Here is a 22,748-nt window from a genome sequence, read left to right as displayed (position 1 = left end):
GGCTCCCTGCACCCAGCGCTGCCGGCTCCTGGCACACAGAGCCAGGGCAGGAGCCCACCCTGCCAAGGGGCTCTGGAGCAGGGCGGGGGCTGCGATGGCTTCTGAGCTCAGCAGCTGCTCCTGGCATGGTTCCATGGAGACCGAGCACAACAACGCTGCTGAGCATTGTCCCTGCTGAGGGTCACACACTGCCGGGGCACATTCCCTGCCTGCAGGATTGCTGAGCATTGTCCCTGCTGAGGGTCACACACTGCCAGGGCACATTCCCTGCCTGCAGGATTGCTGAGCATTGTCCCTGCTGAGGGTCACACACTGCCGGGGCACATTCCCTGACTGCAGGATTTGTGCCCGACCCAAGCACTGCACTGATGGATCCAGCGTTGCTTTCCAACAAAAACATGGGAAGGCAAACTGTGTGCAGCTCATGGTATTTTAGAGTGTCTAAAACTCACTAAGTCATTGATCTTAAAGGTGAGATGCATTTGGAATTCATGGCATGGAGAAGCAGTGCAACATGGAAAGGGGGAGCATAGAAATAAATAGAGGAAAACATTTCAGATGATTTGTTTCTATTTTCATTTCACTTCTGGAAAGCTGGTTCAGTTTTCCAAGAATCTTCTCCACAGTCCTGTCTGCTCTTCTCAAAAACCTTTCCTGGAGAACAAGGTCGAGCTCCTGTCACAAGATGTGCCACCACCTGCAGCTTCTCATGGCTTTCCACACTGTGCCTGCAGCAGGACTCTTGCAGCAAAGCAGACAAAGGTTTGGAGAACTTGACAACTTGTCCTTTCTTTTCCTGGTGGACTGGGGAGTTGTGCCATTGGTGAGGTTTTCATTGTGGCTGTTCCAACCTTGGAAAACAGGAGGTGGTACCAGGACTTGTTGGGGAATGCAACCCTGACTGAATTCAGAAAAACAATCTCCAGAAGCTGCAGCCAGAAGTGGAGAGTTGTGTGATAATCATTCACACATCTCCATAGACACCTGGAAAGTGATCTAGAACATGAAAATTGGTTGTCAGAGACAGTTTGTTTCTGTTTTCAGTTTAGATGATTGTACATCTCTTGTGCTGGTATAAATCAAGAGCACAATTAGTTCACGATAAGCAACAGAACAAGCTGCATCTCCCAGAGTAGTAGACTGAAAGGATCTGGGAAGGAGAAATACAGGGAATGACTTGGTGGACTTTGTCTGTAAGAAGGGTAATTTCTTCTAAGAATTTCTAAACTATTTCCTCTGCTTTTCTCCTTCTTAATATGGCCATTTCCCTCCCAGATTCGCCATGAAATGAGAAGCCTGACCTTGTGGAAGAGCATGAAAAATGCCCTGTTCCTCTGCAGGGACAGTCAGAGTGGAACAGGAAGCAGTTTTGAAATAATTGTGTGATAGATGAGTAATGCGATGGTTGAGTCTTGAGTCTCACAATTAAAAGGCAGATATTATGGATATCCTAAGACAAGTTTCATAGTTTTATAGTTATGTTTTACTCCCCCCTTGTTTTGTTGTTTCCTGGTAGTTGGGGTATTTGGGAGGGTTGGCTTGTTACTATGGCAACACCTGACCTCCAATCAAGATGTAAGGAAGTGACCTCCACCACTGGACAGCAAAGAAGGAGTTGATTAACAAGATTTTGAGACGGGCTAAAGGGTTAAAAGGCAAAACATCCATTGTGTGGATGAGCACATGGTGGGAAAAAATCCTTTGCTCCCTGTGCCATAATATTTTCTGTGTTCAGTCTTCTGTTGTTCTTTTTGATAAAGTTTTATTAATCCTTTTAAATTTTTGGAAGTGAGCATAATTTCTTACAAATGGGGACTCGTCTGCGAAATAAACCTGGTGTCCTTAGGAGTTTTCAAAAGGGGCGCCCCCTTCTACAGATTGGACAAAGTCTATTGGACTCTCCCAGTTCCACCAATGGCTGCAGGTTGTAAGCCCAAAGACACCAGGAGACTGGATAAAGAAAAGAGTGGAAGAGGGGTGAGCACATCCACATAACTATTTTTGGCCAGATTTTACTCCATAATTCCAGTATATGAAAGTGAGCTTCACATTAGTAATATACTGGATCCATCCTGGTCCCTTGAAGCGTCAGGATATTGGACGTTAGAAAGGAAAAAGGAACAGTGGGATGCATGGAGGGGGAGGAAAGCAGGAATCCCATAGACAAGGACCCCATGGCTGGTGGGACATGTAGGATTGAAGGGTTTGTGGGGACTTGGGAGCAGGGTTCACCCATCAGGGAAACTGTGTTTGTGCCGGGGACCCACAGCGGGATTCCCATCCAGCACACACCAAGGGAGCCGGTGAGTTCCACACGGCGCGGCAGCTCGAGCAGTGCTCAGAGTGGGGGCAGTCTCTGGGGCACAGCCAGCGCTGTAATTTCCAGGGCCAGCCGAAGCCGGGCTGGAAGCGGGGTGACCACTGAGGGGTTTGCTGCAGGGAGTCACCCAGGAGCCAGTGCAGCAATTTTTGTGCTGCCGAGCCAAGGGGTCGGGGCAGTCCGGCCACCAAGCTAAGTCACGTCAGGGCAGAGCTGCCGAACCGAGGGGGTCAGGCTGGGCCGGCTGCTGAGCCGAGCCAAATTGGGGCAGGTGGAGCCGCTGAGGCTGAGCCGAGTCAGGCCAGGGGCAGGACCACAGTTGCCGAGCCGAACTGGGGCAGGCGGAGCCTGCAAGTTGAATTGGAGTGAGCAGAGCTACCGAAGCCAAACCAAGTTAGGTTTGAAGCAGGATGGAAGCCACTGCATCGAATCAATAATGGATAATTATACATGGTGGAGTTGCCGAAGCCGAGCTATGTTGGGCCAGGGGTGGGACTGCAGCTGCTGAGGGGAATTGGGGCTGGGGCAGGTCATAGCCGAGCTGAGCCAGGTGGGACAGGGAGCAGAGTGCGACCATGGGACCAGAGCATTGAACTGAGGAGAGGAAGGGCAGGGACCAATCCGGTAATACGGAAGCCCTGGATTGTAAGAATTTTTTCTTTTTTTACTTGTCAAAAGAGAAGTACAGTTTTTTTGTTTTTTCTCTCTTCCCTTTCCTTCTCTTTCCTCCTTCCCTTGTTTCTTTTTTTCCCACTCCCCCTTTCCTTTTCCCTTCTGAGAGAGCCAGGCTCTGTCTGGAAGGCCTGTGGTTGGAAAGGTGGGCTCTGTCAGAGGAGGGCCTGTGATCGGCCAGTCAGGATGGGACTGTGGGCAAATAGGGAATCCCTAATGGGAGAAGTTAGAAATTGAAGAGCTACCAATAGTTATACCCCCACATGGCCCACAGGGAGGGAAACTAGCCCGGTGGAAATATGACCCAATTACCAGAGAAAAAGATGAGCTCAAAATTATTCACTAGTGCATGGTAGAATGGACCAGAAGGGAAATTAGGAGCAATCATGTATACTGGCCGAGGTATGGGTCAGACGAAGGATGGATGTGTCAGGCATTAAACATCCATGTAAGAGCTAAGAAACCATTCAATCAGGAAGAGAATGACTACCCTGCCTGCTGGGAGAGGGAGACCTCACCCTCAAAGGTGAGCATGTTTAAGGTATCAGAAAATAAAGAATGGGACCCATTAGAACACTTACCCCCTCCACCTCCAATAGCCTCAGATGCACCTCCCCTACCCCCTGATGGGCCTAGCCAGAACACCAGGAGCAGGGTAGAACAAAGACAGGAAAGCAGATCAGGGGATGGGAACCAAGCAGCGGGATTATATCCCCTGAGGGAAATACCCCTGTGTGGGGTACAGGGAGGAATTAGATTTGTAACCATGCCTCTCAGTTCTTCTGATGTGAGAATGTTCAAGAAATAATTGAAAGGATTACTAGAGGACCTCACTGGATTAGTGGAACAGTTAGACCAGTTTCTGGGGCCCAATATTTATACATGGGAAGAGATGCAATCAATCATGACCATGCTATTCATACCAGAAGAAAGACAGATGATCTGAGTGGCTGAGATATGGATATGGGAAAGGGAGTGTGTGCAAGGATCTCCTGGAGATCTGAAAATGCCCACAGTACACCCCACCAGTGACCACAACAGCATTGGGGGGAGGCAAAACATGGAGGAATATAGAACATTGATTATAAGAGGTATCAAAGAGGCATCTCCATGTAATTAAAATGCTCGTAAAGCTTTTGATGAGCAGCAAAAGAAGGAAGAAACCCCAACAGAGTGGCTAGAAAGACTGAGAAGGAATATGAGGCAATATTCAGGGGTTGACCCTGATACAGTGGCCACACAGGTCTAACTAAAGATAAATTTTGTCACTCAAGCCTTGCCAGATATATGGAGAAAGTTAGAAAAGTTAGATGGTTGGCAAGAAAGCAGGTTAGAGGATCTGTTAAGGGAAGCACAGAAAGTCTATGTAAAGAGGGACTAAGGGAAGATCAAGACAAAAACCAAGGTAGTGGTAACTGCCATTAGGGAAGGAAACCAGCATTTAAAGAACAACCCAGGTAAGGGAGGAGGATTCCAAGTGCAGGAAGATAGATGGAGGGGAGATTCAGCTCCTTGGGACAGGGCATAAAAAGGAGAGTTTGGGAAACAGGGGAAACTATGACCAGTTGGCCTTTACTGTAAAGAGAGTGGGCATATCAGAAAGAATTGCCCCCAGAAGGAAAAGGAGCTGAGGATGTATGAGACTGAGCAAAAAGGAGAAATGGAAGACTAGGGGTGTCAGGGGCTCTACCTCCTGGGTACCATCAGGAGCCCTTGATAACTTTAAAAATAGATCCCCAGGAGGTAGAATTTGAATTCTTAGTAGACACAGGGGCTGAAAGAACTTGTGTTTGTAGAATCCCAAAGGGGTGCAAAAAGGGTCAAGATACTGTGCAAGTAGTAGGTGCTAAAGGAGGGTTCAAAGTCTCAGTTATAATGCAAATAAAGTTTGAAGGAACAAATAAAATAGGAATTGGGGATGTTCTATTAGTTCCAGAAGCAGGATGCAATCTATTAGGGTTAGATTTACAAGTGCAGCTAAGCATTTTCATACTCCCAGAGGAAGGAAAAATGGTAGTTAAACTTCTCGAATAAGGGAAGAGGACGAGGGCAAAATTCATGAGATGGTGTGGGCAAAACCAAAAAATTGAGGCAAATTGAACATGAAACCTACAGTAATAAAATTAATTGATGACAGCTATCCAGTCTGTGTATGACAATATCCACTCTCCCTGGAAGGGAGATGAAGACTGCAGCCACTGATCCAGGATCTACTTGAGGATGAGACCTTAGAACCATGGATGTCCCCCCATAACACACCCATATTACCAGTAAAGAAGTCAGATGGGACTTACAGGCTTGTCCAAGATTTGAGAGAAGTGAACAACAAAACAGTGAATCGGTACCCAGTAGTGCCTAACCCCTATACACTACTGAGTAATATTCCCCCAGCACACCAGTGGTTTAGTGTCATAGACCTAAAAGATGCTTTTTCGGCAGGTCTACTGGCAGAGAAAAGCAGGGATATATTTGCTTTTGAATGGGAGGACCCTGATTCTGGGAGTAAGAAACAGTTTTGGTGGACTAGGTTACCCCAAGGGTTTTCCAAATCTCCAAACCTCTTTGGTCAAGCCCTAGAAGTAACACAATTCTTCTCCATCAAACCTGAGATAAAGCTCATCCACTATGTAAATTATTTCCTTTTCACAGGACAGGAAGAAAAAGAAGTTTGGGAATCCACCATAGTGTTGTTAAATTTTCTGAGGGACCAAGGACTTTCGGTATCAAAAGGGAAACTCAAATTTGTAGGGAGGGAAGTAAAATTCCCTAGGACATGTGATTTGTCAAGGGAGCTGGTGGCTGAACCCTGAGAGAATTACGGGGTTAGTTTCACTCCCACTGCCAAAAACAAAGAGACAAGTCAGAAGTTTTCTAGGCTTGTTGGGATATTGTAGGCTATGGATTGAAGGATGCACACTGGCCATCCAGTTCTTGTATGAAAAGTTAGTGGAAGAAGAGATTAGGTGGGGAAAAGATGACGAACAAAAGTTTGAAGCTTTAAAGTAAAACATTGTCGGTTCACCAGCACTGAGTCTTCCTGCCTTCTATCTGTTTGTGGATATGGAAAAAGGGGTAGCACATGGAGTATTAGCCCAGGACTGGGGAGGATCCAGGAAACCAGTGGCCTATTTATCAAAATTATAGACCGTGTCAGCCGGAGATGGCCAACCTGCATTCAGGCTGTGGCAGTTACTGCCATACTCGTAGCAGAAAGCAAAAAATTAACCTTTTGGGGGAAAATTGAAGATATATATATCACAAAATCAGTAAGGAGTATCCTGAGCCAAAAGGCTGAGAAATGACTCACTGATTCCCGAAGGCTGAAGTATGAAGACATCTTAAAAGATAATGGTTTAGAGCTAATCATGAGTAACCAACTCAGCCCTGCCCAGTTTTTGGATGGAGAAACAGATGAGAAACTAATACATAATTGCCTAGAGGCTATAAACTATAAAACTAGAGTAAGAGAGGACGTAACAGATCAAACACTACAAGGTGGAAAATGATTGTACCTCAATGGGTCTTCATGGGTAATAAAGGGGCACAGGGTATTGGGGTACGCTATAGTGCATGAAGGGTTAGAGGCCATAGAAAAGAGAAAGTTACCTTCCAACTGGTCAGCACAAGTGTGTGAGTTGTGTGCCCTAAAACAATGTCTGGAAACATTATCATGGAAAAGGGGAACAATATATACAGGACTCAAAATACACTTTTGGAATAGTGCATAACTTTGGAAAAATTTGGGAAGAGAGGGGCTAATTAAATTCAAAAGGAAAGGGACTGATTCACGAAACTTTTGTCTTAGAAGAGTTAGAAACCTTACAATTGCCAGAAGAAGTAGCAATGGTCTATGTTAAAGGGCATCAAAAAGAGGCAACTCAGGAGGCGCGAGGGAACAAGGTAGCTGATTTAGAAGATAAAAATGCAACTGAATCAGAAACAGATAAACTAATAATGGTATTAACACCCATAAAAGAAATGCAAAAAGTCGCCATATTCAGTAGGACAGAAGAGGAAGAACTCATTGAAATAGGAGTCAAGAAAAAAAACAAAGGGAAGTGAAGATGAGCAGGTGGGAGGCACATATTGAATAAACCCCTTGCCAGGAAAATGTTAGAAGGCATACGTGGAACAACACATTGGGGTACACAAGTGCTAAATGATCAATTTCTAAGGGATTTGGGCTGCATAGGAATTTTCAGAATAACTAAGCAAGTAACTGAAGAGTGTGTGATATGTCAACAAGTGAATAAGAAAATCATGAGGAAAACACCCAGGTGAGGGCGAGAACTAGCGTTACGGCCCTTCCAAAACATCCAAGCTGACTTTACCAAGCTTCCCCAGGTACAATGGTGGAAGTTTTTGCCAATGATAGTAGATCACGTGACTCATTGGGTAGAGGTGGTACCCACTGTGAAAGCCGATGCCAGTGTTGTGAGTAAAACATTTCTAGAATCAATCATTCCCCAATATGGGATGGCAAACAGGATTGATTCAGACAGGGAAACTCATTTCACATTGAAGATATTGCAGAAAGTTGTTCAGGCCCTGGGAATAAAATGGGAATTACACACTCCATGGTATCCACAGAGTTCCGATTGGTAGAGAGAATGAATCAAATTCTTAAAAGAGCTCTAGTTAAGCTAATGATTGAAACCCAAATGTCATGGATAAAATGTCTCCCTTTGGCCATATTAAGAATTAGAACCCAATCCCAGTCAGATCTGGGGGTGTCACCCACTGAAATGATGTTTGGGTTACCCTTCCTGACCTCACCCCAGAAGGTTGCCACCAATGAGGTAGGGGAAACCAATGCCAAGAAATAAGTTATGCCCATAGCACAAACCTTAGAAGGGCTAAGACATAAAGGGGCAATTCCTCAAACTACCACCCTGGATTTCAGAATCCATAATATTAATCCCGGGAATTGGGTGATGAATAAGTCATGGGAGATCAGCCTCTAACTCCTCAGTGGGAAGGTCCCTTTCAGGTACTGCTCACCACCAAATCGGCTGAGCGACCTGCAGAGTGGGGATGGACTCATGCCAACAGAGTCAAAGGCCCAGTAGAAGAACCCAAAGAGTGGACTATAACACTCAAGCTGGGTGAAACAAGACTGACTCTCAATCAGAGACTGAAAGACAAGCAGGAAAACACCAAGACAACCAAAAAGTAGAGTCAAGCTTCCACCAACCAGCTAGAGAACTGTCTTCCTGTTTTAGTGGGTGAGAATTACCAGCATCTGTTGAGGAGAAGTACACAAGGGACTGTAAAAGGTAATGAGGCAGCATCCTTAAGAAGTAAGACAAGGAATAGAGGGCAAGATCGGGTTGGCCCCTTTGTTCACTACCAAGAAGGCTCCATAGCCCTGCTGTGGGTAGAAACCCTGTTGGCATGGTAAGGTGGGGACAAAAGGCCATACCAGACCTCTGTCATTGCTCAGTTGTCTTTTAATTCAACAGGGACTGGAGGGCAGGACCGAGTTGGCCTCTGTACTCACCCCTAAGATACATTGACTATGGGTAGCAGCCACATAGGCACGGTAGGTGGGAGTCAAAGCCATACTGGACCTCTGTGATGCCCTTTTGTCCATTCCAAATAAGTGTGTCTAAGGAAAAACTGAGATTTTTTCTGCTGTTCCCACTGTCCTTGCCCACATCAACAGATGCTGGTATGACTCATACAAGAGAGAGAGAAATTTTTTTACTTAATTTTTCGGGCAAAATTACTTATAGAAAAAGAAAAGGGGGGTTTGTTATAGATGAGTAATTCTATGGTTGACTCTCATAGTTAAGGAGTGAATATTAAATATATGTTAAGAGAAGTTTTCTAGATGTGTAGTTATCTTTCTCCTCCCCCTTGCATTGTTATCACAGGATGGCCTCAATAGTCGGGGCATTTGGGAGGGTTGGCTTGTTACTATGGCAGCACCTGACCTCCAATCAAGGTATAAGACAGTGATCTCCACCACTGGACAGTGAACAAGGAGTCAATTGACAAGACTTTGTGAGGGGCTAGAGGTATAAAAGACAGAACATCTATTTTGTAGATAAGCACATGGTGACGGAATCCTTTGCTCCCGACACTGTGTCATTTTCTTTATTAAGTCTTCTGTTGTATTTTGAAAAGATCTTAATAATTTAAATTTTTGAAAATGAAAATGGTTTCTCACATGAGGTTGGGGAATGTGAGGCAAGGTTGTCCACACTAGGTGAGCTCCAAGGTACAACTTCACTGACCTAGCCAGATCTCCTTAGGAGCGGCCCTACATCAATATAAATCACTTAATGCTCCAATCAGTTCTTGTCCAAAGAGAACAGTAATAAAATACACTCTTTAAAATAGGATTACATATTACTTAAAAGCTCTTTGAAATATTTCTCCACAACTGTAAAAGGAAATCTGCCTGATGAACTGCATAAGAGCAGAGGGAAATCAAGGCAGAACCATGGTTTGTCAGGACTTGCTTGATCCTAATGAGCCCTGTGGTGCATTTGGAGCTGAGCACTTGAACGTCAGGGCCTGAGAGGATATTGCACAAACCTTTCCAAGAGTCAAAGTCAGAAGAAAACACCAAAGTGTCTCAAAGCATGAATGGGTTTCACTGAGGTCCATCACCAACACAGGCTCCTCATGGACTCCTTGGAGGAGAGAACTGAAGGCCAGAATTGGAAAAAACACCTCTCAGAGATTCAGAGTGCAAAGGAAAATCCAAAGTACCTTAAAAACCTTGAGTATCTGAAAGCATTAATGAACCCAACTGAGTGTCAGTACAGAGCTCTCAGGGGACTTGTTAAAGCAGATAATTGGGGCCATGATTGCACAAACCTCTCGCAGAGTCTGTGTATAAAAAGCAACACCAAATACCTTAAAATAGCTGAAGTACCTGGAAGCATAAATGGCCCACTGTGTGTCATTACTGATGAAGGCTCTCCAGGGACTAATTAAAGGAGATATTGGAGGCAGGGACTGCACAATCTTTTTCATAGAGTCTGTATCAAAAGGGAAACACCAAGTAGCTTAAATAACTGAAGTACCCTGAAGTATTAAGGAGCCCCACTGAGTGTTGCTACTGACAAAGCCTCTCCAGGGATTAATTGCAGCAGATAATTGGAGTCCATGATTAGAGACTCCAAGGCAAAAGCCAAACCCAAAGTCCTTTGAAAAACCAAAGTCCATGGGAGCATTAAGGAGACCCCAGAGCAATTCCTGCGAAGGCTCCCCAGTGACTCCTTCCAGCAGATACTTGAGGCCACTGGGTGTGGGCTAGGCTGGAATTCTGAGGGCAGGACAAGGGGCTGACAGCGCCCAGCCTGGCTAGGGCTGTGCCAGGAGGCCCCAGTGCCTCAGGACAAGGTGTCTCCTCACAGCCCTTGGTGGCACAGACCCTGCTGCTGTGCCCCAGGGCACCAAAACTTGGCTTCTCTTTGTCCCCACCTGTCATCACTGCCTCCAGTTCTCTGCTCTGCCTGGGGTCTGGGGACACTTTCTCAGTGGTGTCCCTCAGTGAGACCCATTAAAAGTCCAAGAAACTTTGGAGTTGGATTCTGACTTGGAGCTCTGGAGAGGTTTCTTCAGCTCCCTCTCAGGGACTGATGTTCAGAGCCTGAGCACAAAGCCCCAGAGGCTCATTAAAGTCCTGGTGCTGTGTCTGTGCTGCAGAGCTGGGCTGGGCTCATGGCACAGAGGCAGCTCCTGGTAACCAAGAAGAGCTTCAAAAGCACATTTCTCTTGATGAGCAGCTCTTCTGCCAGCCCAGCAGGGCTGGGGCACTGCCTGCAGCCAGCCCGGGCACAGCACAGAGGCACAGAGAGCTTCAATCAGTCAGGGCTGGGAAGGTGCTGAGAAATGCCTGGGGCAGAATCACTGCCAGCCCTTGGCAAAGGAACCTCTGGCTGAAGGACAATGCAGCTGCAGCTCCTGGAGCCATCTCCTCAAGCTGGAACATCCCAATGCCTACAGACCCTGTGAGTACATTCTCTGATTTTCTCTTGGGCAGAGCAGCCAGGGGTGCCCAGGGCTGTCCTGCAGAGCAGGGTCCTGCAGCCCAGGGTGCTGTGCTGGGGCAGGGACTCTGCTGCCTGCCAGGGACAGCTCTCAGCCAGCCCTGGCAGCTGCTCCCAGCACTGAGGGACAAGATGTGGGTGGGAGGAGACAGCTGGTAAGGCTTGGAAGTGTTCTCCTTGTGAGGGGAGTATGCTGCATTGTTCAGGACTGCTCCCAGCATGGCATTTAGCTGCAGAACATTTCCAAGAAGATTATACAGGGAGCACAGCAAGGCAGGGGCTGCAGGAAAGGGGAAGTCCTGCTTTTTTAATCTATTGTTGTGGGTTACCTGAATGGGAAATTGACCGTAGATATTCATTTCAGTTCAGCTTGAGGCAAATGAAAAAAAAAATGTTTCTGATCTAAAGAAATCAGGCAGTGACAAAAATCAGCACAGCGCCCATCCCAGGCAGAATCATTGTCACTTTTCCAGCCTCCTCAGGGTTGCTCTGACGTTGCCATCAGAGTCTGCAGAGCCAGAGCTGCCCCTGGGCAGTGCCAGAGTTGGGAGGGGTCTGCAGGGCAGAGTTGAGCCCCCTGGGCTGGGCTGGGCTCTGGCAGCACTGGCAGGGCCCAGCCCTGGGCACAGGGTAGCAGCTGCTGGCAGAGACAGCTCCAGGCAGAAGAGCCCTGAGCAGGCAGTGGGGGGAAAGTGCCCCCAGGCTGTGGTGGGATATTTAAAGTCGTCTCAAACAAAAATATTTCATGATTAGTTTCTTTACAGATCGCAATGCCAAGACAGGTCAAATGTCCAACAGCAGCTCCATCAGGCACTTCCTCCTGCTGGCATTGGCAGACACGCGGCAGCTGCAGCTCCTGCACTTCTGCCTCTTGCTGGGCATCTCCCTGGCTGCCCTCCTGGGCAACGGCCTCATCATCAGTGCCATAGCCTGCGGCCACCACCTGCACACGCCCATGTTCTTCTTCCTGCTCAACCTGGCCCTCAGTGACCTGGGCTCCATCTGCACCACTGTCCCCAAAGCCATGCACAACTCCCTCTGGGACACCAGGGACATCTCCTATGCAGGATGTACTGCTCAGCTCTTTTTCTTTCTCTTCTTTATTGCAGCAGAGTTTTCCCTCCTGACCATCATGTGCTACGACCGCTACATGTCCATCTGCAAACCCCTGCACTACGGGACCCTCCTGGGCAGCAGAGCTTGTGCCCACATGGCAGCAGCTGCCTGGGCCAGTGCCTTTCTCAATGCTCTGCTGCACACAGCCAATACATTTTCCCTGCCCCTGTGCCACGGATATGCCCTGGGACAGTTCTTCTGTGAAATCCCACAGATCCTCAAGCTCTCCTGCTCACACTCCAACTTCCTCAGGGAACTTGGGCTCATTGCTGTCAGTGCCTGTTTAGGTTTGGGTTGTTTTGTGTTCATTGTTTTCTCCTATGTGCAGATCTTCAGGGCTGTACTGAGGATCCCCTCTGAGCAGGGACAGCACAAAGCATTTTCCACCTGCCTCCCTCACTTGGCCGTAGTCTCTCTGTTTGTCAGTACTGGCATATTTACCTACTTGAAGCCCCCCTCCATCTTCTCCCCATCCCTGGATCTGGCCCTATCAATTCTGTACTCGGTGGTGCCTCCAGCCCTGAACCCCCTCATCTACAGCCTGAGAAACCCGGAGCTCAAGGCTGCAGTGTGGAGACTGATGACTGGCTAGTTTCAGGTCCATTAAACTGCTGGCCAATTTCTGCAAATGACTTTTAATAAAACTCATCCTTGATACTTCTTGTTGGTTTGGTTGTGGAGTATTTTATCCCTTATTTTGGTTTTTCATATTATCTACAAAGAAATGTCATTGTTTGTGCAATTTCTCATTTTGTTTCTCTCCACATTCCCTGTGGCCACAGACTGTGTCAACGTGGGGCTGCGCTCTCGGTGACTTTAAGGAACTGAAGGATCTCCCAGCAGTGTTTTCTGCAGAGATGCCCTTTTGTTGCCTTCTCTGCAGCTGCAGCAGCAATGTCTGTGTGCAGAGCTGGGGGCAGATCAGTGCTGGCCCCGCAGCTGTGCCCAGCAGCAGCAGCAGCACTTGGTGTTGCCAGTGCTGCTGCCGTGGCCCTGCCCCACTGCCCTGGTGGCCCTGGTGTTGCTGCAGGGCCTGAGTGCTCTCGGGGCTGGGCACAGCCCTGGGGGTGGCAGTGCCGGGGCTGCAGCAGGGACAGGCCATGGGCACTGCTGGGGCAGTCAGACGCCTCAGGCCAGGGCCTGGGTGCTCCACGCTCCTTGCCCAGGCTCTCTCAAGAACATGCCCAGGCCAATGTTTAGCACAGAAAAGCCCTGTGAGCAGACCCAGGCTGGCCGTGGGCAGGCTGGGGACAAACAGCATGGCTGGGGCTCTGCAAGGGCCCTGGGGCAGATGGGAAGGAGCAGAAGAGCAGGGGCTGATCCATCCCCAGCGCACTGCACAGCCCAGGGTAGCATTCCAGAGTGTCCTGATGGCGCTGCCAACAACATCCCCCCTGTGCAGCCCTGGCCGCTCCCCCAGCTCACACAGGTGCCCCATCCTTGCAGGCACAGACATGGCAGCACTGGCTCAGCAGCCCCTGTTTCCACTGCACACAGCAGGCAGGAGCACCCCCATGCTGTTGGTGTGGGGACATGAACCTGAGGGAGCACAAATGCCATCAGCCTCGGAGGCGGCCAAGGGCTGGGGGACACCAGGGAAACCACTCAGCTTTGTCGTGGCCTCTGCACTCAGCCAGAAAGTTTGTTCCCATCAGCTGGGAGTTTCCTGTCCCACTGCAGACGCTGTTCCTCAGAGCCAGAGCTGCCTAGCAGCCACCCCCAAACTGCCCTGAGCATTTCCTTTGTGCCACCTTTGCTTTCTTTACTCTTTCCCTGATATAAATTTCTTGTTCTCGCGCACCCCTGTTCCCTCCCCTGCAAACATCCCATCCCTGTTTGCCCTTTCCTCTCTTGCCCCACTCCCCATTGCAGTTCCTGACTTGGCACCATGGGAACACCCCTTGCGCAGCAGGATCATCCTACAAGTGCTGCAGGAATTGTCTGCAGTCTCCTGCAGTGCCTCATGCTGCTCCCTTGCCAGAGGCACCCCAGGCCAGGGGGGCACATCTGGGCTGCGGTGTCTGCCTCTGGGGCTCCCTGTTCTGGGCAATGACGAGGAGCTGCAGAAGCTCTGCAGGACTGAGAGGATGGGCTTTGGGGGTGGGAGGAGAAGCTGAGGGACCTGGGCTGCTGGAGCTTCTCAAGAGGCGGCCCAGGGCTCATCCTGCAACTGCTCCAAGGGTGGTTTCAGAGAATCCCAGAATCAGCAAGTTTGGAAAAACCTTGGAGATCATCAAGTCCAACCTTTCCCCTGACACTGCCTTGTCTCCCCTGAGCCTCCTCTTTTTCAGGATAAACAACCCCATCTCCCTCAGCCACTCCTCACAGGACTTGTGCTCCAGACCCCTCACCAGCCTTGTTGTCCCTCTCTGGACCTGCTCCAGCCCCTCCATGTCCTTCCTAAATTGGGGGCCCAGAACTGGACACAGCACTCAAGGTGCTGAGCACAGGGGAAGAATCCCTGCCCTGCTCCTGCTGGCCATAGCATTCCTGATCCATAGGAGTGCTAGGGGTTGGATGAGGGAAATGGTGGGGAGGGGGTGGGTACAGAGTGTGATTGATTGTCACCCATGAAGTGTATTGATTTTCATACATATTCAGGCTGTAGTAGAAGGTTCTCTGGGTCAATATCAATTGGACATTGCTGATATCAATCTATATACAAGAATAGAAAACAGGAAAAAACAGTTCACTTTGCATTGTTTCCAATACAATATATTAACTTTGAATTAACTTCTAAAGTCTGTCTAATTAACCACAGAAGATTTGAAAACTTAATTTTTTCTCAAGGGCTTGTCTTGTTCAGGTGTTTTGAACAAATGTTTTTGATTTTCTCACTAAATTCCTGAAATAAAGAGCTCAAGATAGAAGAGGCCTCTGAAAAAGTAAAATTCATCAACAACCTCCAAGTGGCTGAGGATCCATCTCCATCAGAGCAGCAATGAAGAGAAATGGGCACAGCTTTGTGGCTGCCCCAGCTTTGGCATGGGCCCTGGGCCTGGAGCAGGAGCAGGTCTTTAGGGCCCCAAGGCCACGGCTCTTGTGCTGCCCTGGGCAGATGGGATGGCAGCAGGGGCTGCAGAGCTCTCAGCACCTCAGCCAGAGGGGAGCAGGGCACCCAGGGAGCCTCCTTTGGCCTTGGCCCAGCACCTTCCCCCATGGCTGGGGCTGAGTCCTGTGGCAGCTGCAGCTGCTGCTGTGCCCTTGCCAGGGGCTGAGGCCATGGGGCAGTGCCCAGAGCAGCCTGGCCTGAGCAGAGCTGTGGGGCCAGAGCCGGCTGGGCTGGGCTGGGGAGAGGCCCTTGGTGCTGCCCAGAGCTCAGGACAGCTGGCAGAGCTTGCAGGGAGCTGGGCTTGGCTCAGAGAGCCTGGCCCAGAAACCATCAGTGTCCATCTCAGCCTGGCTGAGCATGCAGGGGCAGGGCTCAGGCCAGGCCTTGTGGGGCAGGGCCAGGGCCTGTGCAAGGCATTGCAAACAGGCAAGTGGCCCAGAGAGGAGGCTGCTCTGTGCCCTTGGTGGCATGGACAGAGCAGGGAGGGGGCCCAGGACATTTGCCAGCACCAGCCTTTGTGCCCATGCATTGGCAGCCTTGGCTGCTGAGCCCAGCTTTGGCCTGGGCTGAGTTTGGCTGTGGTCCAGCTCCATCCTCCTGCGGGGCTCAGGTCCTGCTCCCAGCCATGGCCAGCCTTGGCCAGCCTCTCTGCTGGCCCATGGCCAGCAGAGCCCGGGGCAGGGCTGTCTGTGCAGCCCCACAGGTGCCAGGGGCTCTGCAGGAGCTGGCAGAGGCTGCCCAGCAGGGAGGCCATGGGGCACAGAGCCCCAAGGCTGCTGTGGGCACCACGGCACAGGGGCCGTTCCCAGCCGCAATGCTCCTGGCCTGGGCTGGGCCCGCACAGGGGCTGGGCCACCATGGCTGGGCTAGCACAGGGCCACAAAGGGGCCACGCAGCCGCTGTCGGGGCTGACAGCAAGGCCAGGCACACACAAGCAATTGCTGAGCATGGCCTGTGCTGGCCAGGCCTGACTGTGCCAAAGGCAGAGCTCAGCTGCCCTGGGGGCTGCAGGAACAGTCCAGAGCCCAAAGTGCCTCCATGGCTGTGCTGGAGACCAAGGCTGCAGGAGGGAAATGCAGGGCTGCTGTGGGATGGGGAGGACATTGAATTCCAGCACACACCTCAGCTCTCTGATGATCCCAGCACCATGCTGGGCCCTGTTTCAGACTGGAACAGAACAGATGTTGATGGGTGAGGAGCCCTGTGGGGTTGTCAGGGACCTGCAGTTTGCAACGTGCTCTGCTCTCCCTCAGGTGCTCTTGGAGAGATGCAATCCCAGCTGGGTACCTCAGGGTACAAGTGGCCCTGCCTTTTCACGGGCACACAGCTGATGTCTGCCTGGAAAGGGGCACAGGTTTTAATACCTGTTGGTTTCATCATATACAGGCAAAACTTTATCATCTGGGTCATTTGAGTACTGTTAAGAAATGGCAAAGTTTTCCCACCAGGAACAGGGTTTTCCTGGAGGTGTACAGATAGCAGGAGAAGAAATACTGATCTTGCTTTCTACTGGTGTCACCAGTATCCATTCTATTATATAAATCTCTCTTTTCCATTTGGGGTTTCAAGCTCTCCTATTGAAATGGCCATGTCTAAGGACATCTCTTCACTAGACGAGCTGGATATTTATGCTTCCCATTGCTCCCAGATTTCCTCATCCAGATGCTCTCTGGTCATGCCTCTCAACTGACTGGCTTCATGCTTTGAGCTGCAGGAAGTTGCCCAATCATTCCAAAGTGCAAATAAATAGCCAACATCTTTATGGTGTTTATATCTATCACAGAACTGCCTTTTCTTATGTCTTTGTCTAAAACTGTTCCTGTACAGAAATCCCTTGGGGATGGTGGACATCTGTCAGATGCTGCTGGGACATCATGGAGAACTCTGTTTGCTGCAATGTTAAACTGTATCCTGTTCAAATTGTGGTTTTTTGGCAAGAAACCCTTCTGTGCCCCTGAATGTCACCAGTTCCTGAGCCCAAAGGACACAAACCTGATAAGTAGTGGTTCCCACTGCAGGGGCTCTGCACAGGAGAATTCTTCATCCCCTTTCATTTTTTTCCTCCCTCTGGGCATGGAGGGAGCTCCTGACTTCAGCCTGTGACTTGTGTGTGCAAAGGGAAAGTCTGGGCAGAATCTAGGCAGGGAGGGTATGGGGGGACCTTGGGATCTGTGCTGGGCACAGAAGGTGTTTTCCACTGCTCTGAGACTGTCTGCTGTGGAAAGTGGATTTAATATCCATCAGAGGAATGACTTTTGCATTTGATGGAGCTGTGCCTTCCCTTGGCTTTGTTGGCTGACAATAAATGAACATCCCTCTGTGTCTCGGGCAGCTCCTTCTCCAAGGAAAGCAGGTGGGAGTTGGAGCCAAGGAGCTGAAAGCTGCAGGTGCAGCCTGGGATGGAGGGAGCTCAGATTTGCACAAGGCTGCTCTGAGTGCCAGGGCTTGGATGGGGAAATGGTGGGGTGGGGGTAGGGACAGGGTCTGATTCACTGTCAGCCATGAAGGGTCTTGATTTTCATATCTAATCAAACTGCATGAGGAGGTACTTGGATTCAGTGTCAGCTGGAGATAGCACGTATCAATAAATTGACAGGGAAAAAACCCCTAAATTTGGCCTAAGTAATCTTTTCTCACTGTCTTTTTAAATAGAATTTATTCACCTTGAATAGACTCCTGGAATTCATCTAATTAACCACAAATGATTTGAAAATTAAAATCAAATTATTCCCAGAGGCTTGGCTTGTTAAGGTGTTCTGAATGTTAATGAGCCCTGGGACACTGAATTCCTGCACTGAAGAGGTGAAGGCTGAACAAGCCTCTGCAGCAGGAAAATTCAGCAGCAGCCTCCAAGGTGCTGAGGATGTCAGCAGCCCCCACTGAGGCCATCCCTGCCCAGAGACCGTGGGGGAATGGGCAGACAAGGAGAGCGTCCCTGGGGCTGGGGCAGCACAACTCAGAGGCAGCAGCGGCTCCAGCTGGGAAATGGAGTGTGGAATGTGGCTGGGAAAGCCCTGCCTGGGCTGGGATAGAGGCTCTGGGGGGATTGGGGTTCCAGGGCAGGGCAGGGCTTGGGTTCCAGGGCCGGGCAGAGCTGGACCTGCCCCTTTCTCCCCCCCACCCCTGACAAAATGTTTTCAGCCAACAATCTCCAGTCTCTCACAACACGGAATGTTGGAGGTGAAATCCCAATCTTGGACATGAGCACCTGGACTAGAAGGACAGTTCTTTCCCAAAGGAAGGAAAGCACAGAGCCTTCCCCAGAGTTTTGGGGACAGATGAAAGGTGACCCTTGTGAAACCATTACCAGCCAGATTTGTCCTGACAATCTTCCTATTGGAACAATCTCTGGATATATGGAATTTTGGAGGTGAAATCCCAATTCTGGCCATGGGTGTCTGGAGGAGAAGGCCACTTCTTTTCCATGAGAAGGAAAGCACAGAGCCCCAGTATTTCAATTGCAGATGAGGAGACTCTCAATGTGCCAAGGTCATCTGGACCAGTCAGGCACAATCACCTGTTGTTTACAAGAAGACCAGGAGTGTCACAATAGACCCTTGGTTCAATGAAGTCCAGCATTGTCACAGTGGTCCCTAGGTTTCATAAGGCCCAGTGGTGTCACAATATTCCCAACAAATCCATGAGGCTTTGCAGTGTCACAATGGTCTCCGTAGCTCTCCAGGCCCCACAATATCACGTGACTCCTCTGTTCCATGAGCCCTGAAATGTCACAATGGCCCTTTGGACCCTGGGAGTTTCTAGTGTCACAAGGTTCTCCTTTGGGTCAACAGTGTCACAAGGGACCAATTATGACACGAGGCCCCACAATGTCACAATGGTTGGTTCCATGCAGCCCTGCAGTGTCACAAAGGCCTCTTGGTTTCACAAGGCCCCACAGTATCACAATGGTTATCTTGGTTCTGTAAGGAACCCCAGGGTCACAATGGTCTCACTGGTTCCATGAGGCTCCACAGAGTCACGGTGGACCCTTGGTTTGATGGGGCCTGCAAGTGTCACAATGATCCCTACATTCATGGACCACACAGTATCACTACAATTCCCTTGGTTCCATGAGGCCCAGCAATGTCACAGTGGTCTCCATGATTCCATGAGGCCCCACAGTGTCACAATGGTCCCTTTGTCTCACAGGGCCCTACAGTGTCACAATGGTCCCTTGGTCTCACAGGGCCCCACAGTGTCACAGGGGTCCCTTGGTCTCACAGGGCCCCACAGTGTCACAATGGTCCCTTGGTCTCACAAGGCCCCACAGTGTCACAATGGTCCCTTGGTTCCATGGGCCCTGTGCTGCTGCATTCCCCCCTCCCCTTCTCAGGCCGCCCTGCCAGCTGAGAAATGCTCCTTGGGCCTCGGCCTTGGCCAACAGCCCCTGGGCTCAGCTCCTCTGCAGCTCATCACAAACACTGTCTGCTCCAGGCACTGCTGCTGCCCAAACAGCTCCTGCTTTCTGTAGGAGTAGCCCTGGGAACTGTGTTTGTTCCCTCAGTGGCAACACACACCCTGTTCTCATCCTGCCAAAGAAAGCTGGTGGTGCCAAGTGCGGCCAGGATGAGCCATTGCTGGGACTGAAGGCCCCTCCTTGGGGCCCTGCAAACAGCGCTCTAAAAGAAGCCCTTGGAGCTCTCCTGGGCCAGCAACTCCCTCTGAGTGGGGCCTCTCCCAGCCGGGAACTCTCCCGTTTGCTGCACTCGGGGATCCCCAACAACAACAGAGCCTGGGCCGGTCCCTCCACTCCTCCAGGCTCAACTCTTTGCCCGCTGGGGAGATACCAAAGATCCACAGTGAGCATTCTCTGCCCTCAGGGGAATTTCTGACAGGTGCCTTGCACTGACTCTTTGTGTCTGTGTGTACACAGGAGTGCCTGTGCTGGGGAAATGTGGCAGAAATGCTGCTCTGTGAGGGGTTGAGTGCCTTGGATAGCTGAGCCAGTCAGGCCTGTAGGGAAGGTGAAATCACAAGGCCTAAATGAAGTTAAATGATGCTGAGAAGTTTTCTTTTGCTAAGCGGTTACCTTTAGTATAAATTATATGTTAAGTTCAATATTGTTAAGTGTTATTCCTCTGTTAAGTTGCGAAGTCATAGGTTTAAGTTAGGTTACATGCTGTTATACTCTGCTCTTTTGCTAAACTGTGAGGTTGAAAGTATCAGTTAAGGTTAATGTATTAGTAAAGTCCTGTTAAGGTCTGTTAAGCTTTCAGGCTGTGTTCCTTTTATCCTTGCCCTTGCTGTCCTTGTGTCACACACACACACACAGGGACACTTCTAGGTTAATTTCTGGTTTGATTGCCTAGATTCTGTTTGGTTTTGTTTTTGCTTTGTTTCCTTGGTGTGCCTGAAGTGCCCAGTCAGGAGCAGAGTGACTCTTGCGGAGGAACTTTGTGCTGCTGTTGGTTAATATTAAATCTGGTTTTTGCTGCTCCCTTGCTGGGGATTTTTTCAGCGCTCTCAAGGCCTCGTTGGTACCAGGGTGAAGGAGCCCTGGCCCAGGCTCTGGCCTGGGGGACATGGAGACGCTGCCCGGGGGTCCCTGTGCTACCCCCAGGGCCCGGCCCCCCGGCCCCGATTCAGGCTCTGGGATCGATCTCGTGGAACATCCTCTGGGGGAGGCTGCGGGGCCGGGGGCAGGGGGACCCGGGGGGAGAGGGGACCCCGCTGTGCACGAGCAGGGTTGGACTGCTCTGGGGGAACTGTGAGGGGGGCCACAGCAGAGTGACCTCCCCAGTGACCTCACACAGCCCCTGTAATGTCATACAACCCCTGTGATGTCACACTGCCCCCATGATGTCACACAGCCCCTGTGATGTCACACTGACCCTGTGATATCACACTGACCCTGTGACATCACAGAGCCAACTCTATGTCACCCTGTGATTACAGCTGTGCTGTGACATCGCAGAAGACTGATGTCACAAAGTCACCCTGTGATGTCACAATCTGTTCTGTGATGTCACAGCCTCCTCTATGACGTTACACAGCCACCAGGTGATGTCACAACCCATTCTCTGATGCCTCAGAGCCACCCTCTATGATGGCAGACACTGCTCTATGGCCTCCCAGCCAGCTCTGTGATGTCACAGCCAGCTCTGTGATGTCACAGAACCCTCAAGAACCTTCAAGAACTCAGTTCTATTGAAACACTGAAGTTTCTTGTACTGTCGTGTACAGGGAAACGACAGAGAAAGTGTCCCCAGGCCCCAGGCAGAGCAGAGATCTGCAGGCAGTGCTGATGGGTGGGGACAAAGAGAAGCCAGTTCTTGGTGCCCTGGAGCACAGCAGCAGGGTCTGTGCCACCAAGGGCTGTGAGGAGACACCTTGTCCTGAGGCCCTGGGGCCTCCTGGCACAGCCCCAGCCAGGCTGGGCACTGACAGCCCCTTGTCCTGCCCTCAGCATCCCCCCCTAGCCCACATCCCAGTGGCCTCAAGGATCTGCTGGAAGGAGTCCCTGGAGAGCCTTGCTCAGCAATGGCTCTGGGGGCTCCTTAATGCTCCCTGCAGGGCCTGCTGGTTTTTGAAAGGGCTTTGGGTTTTGCTTTTGCCTTGGAAACTCTGAGAGCTTTGTGCAGCCATGGCCTCCAATTATGTGCTGTAATTATTCCCTGCAGAGGCTTTCTCAGTAACACCACTCAGTGGGGCTCATTAATGCTTCAAGTTACTTCAGTTCTTTTAAGGTACTTGGCGTTTCCCTTTGGATACAGACTCTGGGAGAGGTTTGTGCAATCATGGCCCCAAATATCTGCGTTAATTAGTCCCTTGAGAGCTTTGTACTGACACTCAGTGGGGCTCATTAATGCTTTGACACTCAAGGTGTTGAAGGTACTTTAGATTTTCCTTTCCACACTCTCTGAGAGGTTTTTGTGCCATCCTGGCCACAAATTCTCTCCTCCAAGGAGTCCATGAGGAGCCTGTGTTGGAGAGGGACCTCAGTGGGAGCCATGAATGCCTGGAGACACTTTGGGTGTTTCCTCTGCCTTTGACTCCTGGCAAGGTTTGTGCAATCTCCTCCCAGGCCCTGAGGTTCCAGGGCTCACTCCAAATGCACAGTGAGGCTCATGAGGATCAAGCACGTCCTGACAAACCCTAGCTCTGCCTTGATTTCCCTCTGCTCCAGTGTAGTTCATTAGGAGGTTTTCCTTTGACAGTTATGGACTAATAGTTCAAAGAGCTTCCAGGAAATATGTAGTCCTATTTTAAAGGGTGTCTTTTATTGCTGTTCCTATTACACAAGAGGTGATTGCAGATTCAGTGATTGATATTGATCCAGGGACTCTCCTAAGGAGGTCTGGCCTGCTCAGAGAAGCAGTGCCTTGAGCTCTGAGCCAGTGTGGACAACCTTGCTCCACTTTCCCCAAGCCCATTGTGTCTCTCCTCACTCACCTGGAACCTGCTTTGCTTGGAGAAGTGGATGCACACAGCCAAAGAGGGATTTGCCTTCTTTGATTTTTGAAGCAATCTAAAACTCCTGAGTTTCCCCATTGCAAACAGACATCCTCCTCAAGTGTGGGCCAAGCCCGAGGTGCCACCCAGAGCACTCCAGGCCTGCCCTGGGCCAGCTGTGAGGGTGGAT

At 50.1% G+C, this 22,748-nt stretch overlaps 1 protein-coding gene and 1 pseudogene across 1 annotated transcript; one reads left to right on the top strand and one right to left on the bottom strand.

Annotated features, from left to right (window-relative positions):
• LOC131096410 (zinc finger protein 208-like) overlaps positions 1 to 22,748 on the bottom strand; it is a 1,316,393-nt pseudogene that overhangs the window by 1,157,123 nt on the left and 136,522 nt on the right.
• Positions 11,786 to 12,706, top strand: LOC131096485 (olfactory receptor 14J1-like). Its single transcript, XM_058044825.1, has one exon. The coding sequence runs from the start codon at positions 11,786 to 11,788 to the stop codon at positions 12,704 to 12,706; it is 921 nt and encodes a 306-aa protein (XP_057900808.1).

This window comes from Melospiza georgiana, unplaced genomic scaffold (genome assembly GCF_028018845.1).
Source record: "Melospiza georgiana isolate bMelGeo1 unplaced genomic scaffold, bMelGeo1.pri scaffold_29, whole genome shotgun sequence".
NCBI lineage: Eukaryota > Metazoa > Chordata > Aves > Passeriformes > Passerellidae > Melospiza > Melospiza georgiana.
This window is presented reverse-complemented; position numbering and strand designations above follow the sequence as displayed.

Coding starts and splice junctions, on each gene's coding strand:
- LOC131096485 (XM_058044825.1), top strand. CDS start 11,786: ATGTCCAACAGCAGCTCCATCAGGCACTTCCTCCTGCTGGCATTGGCA.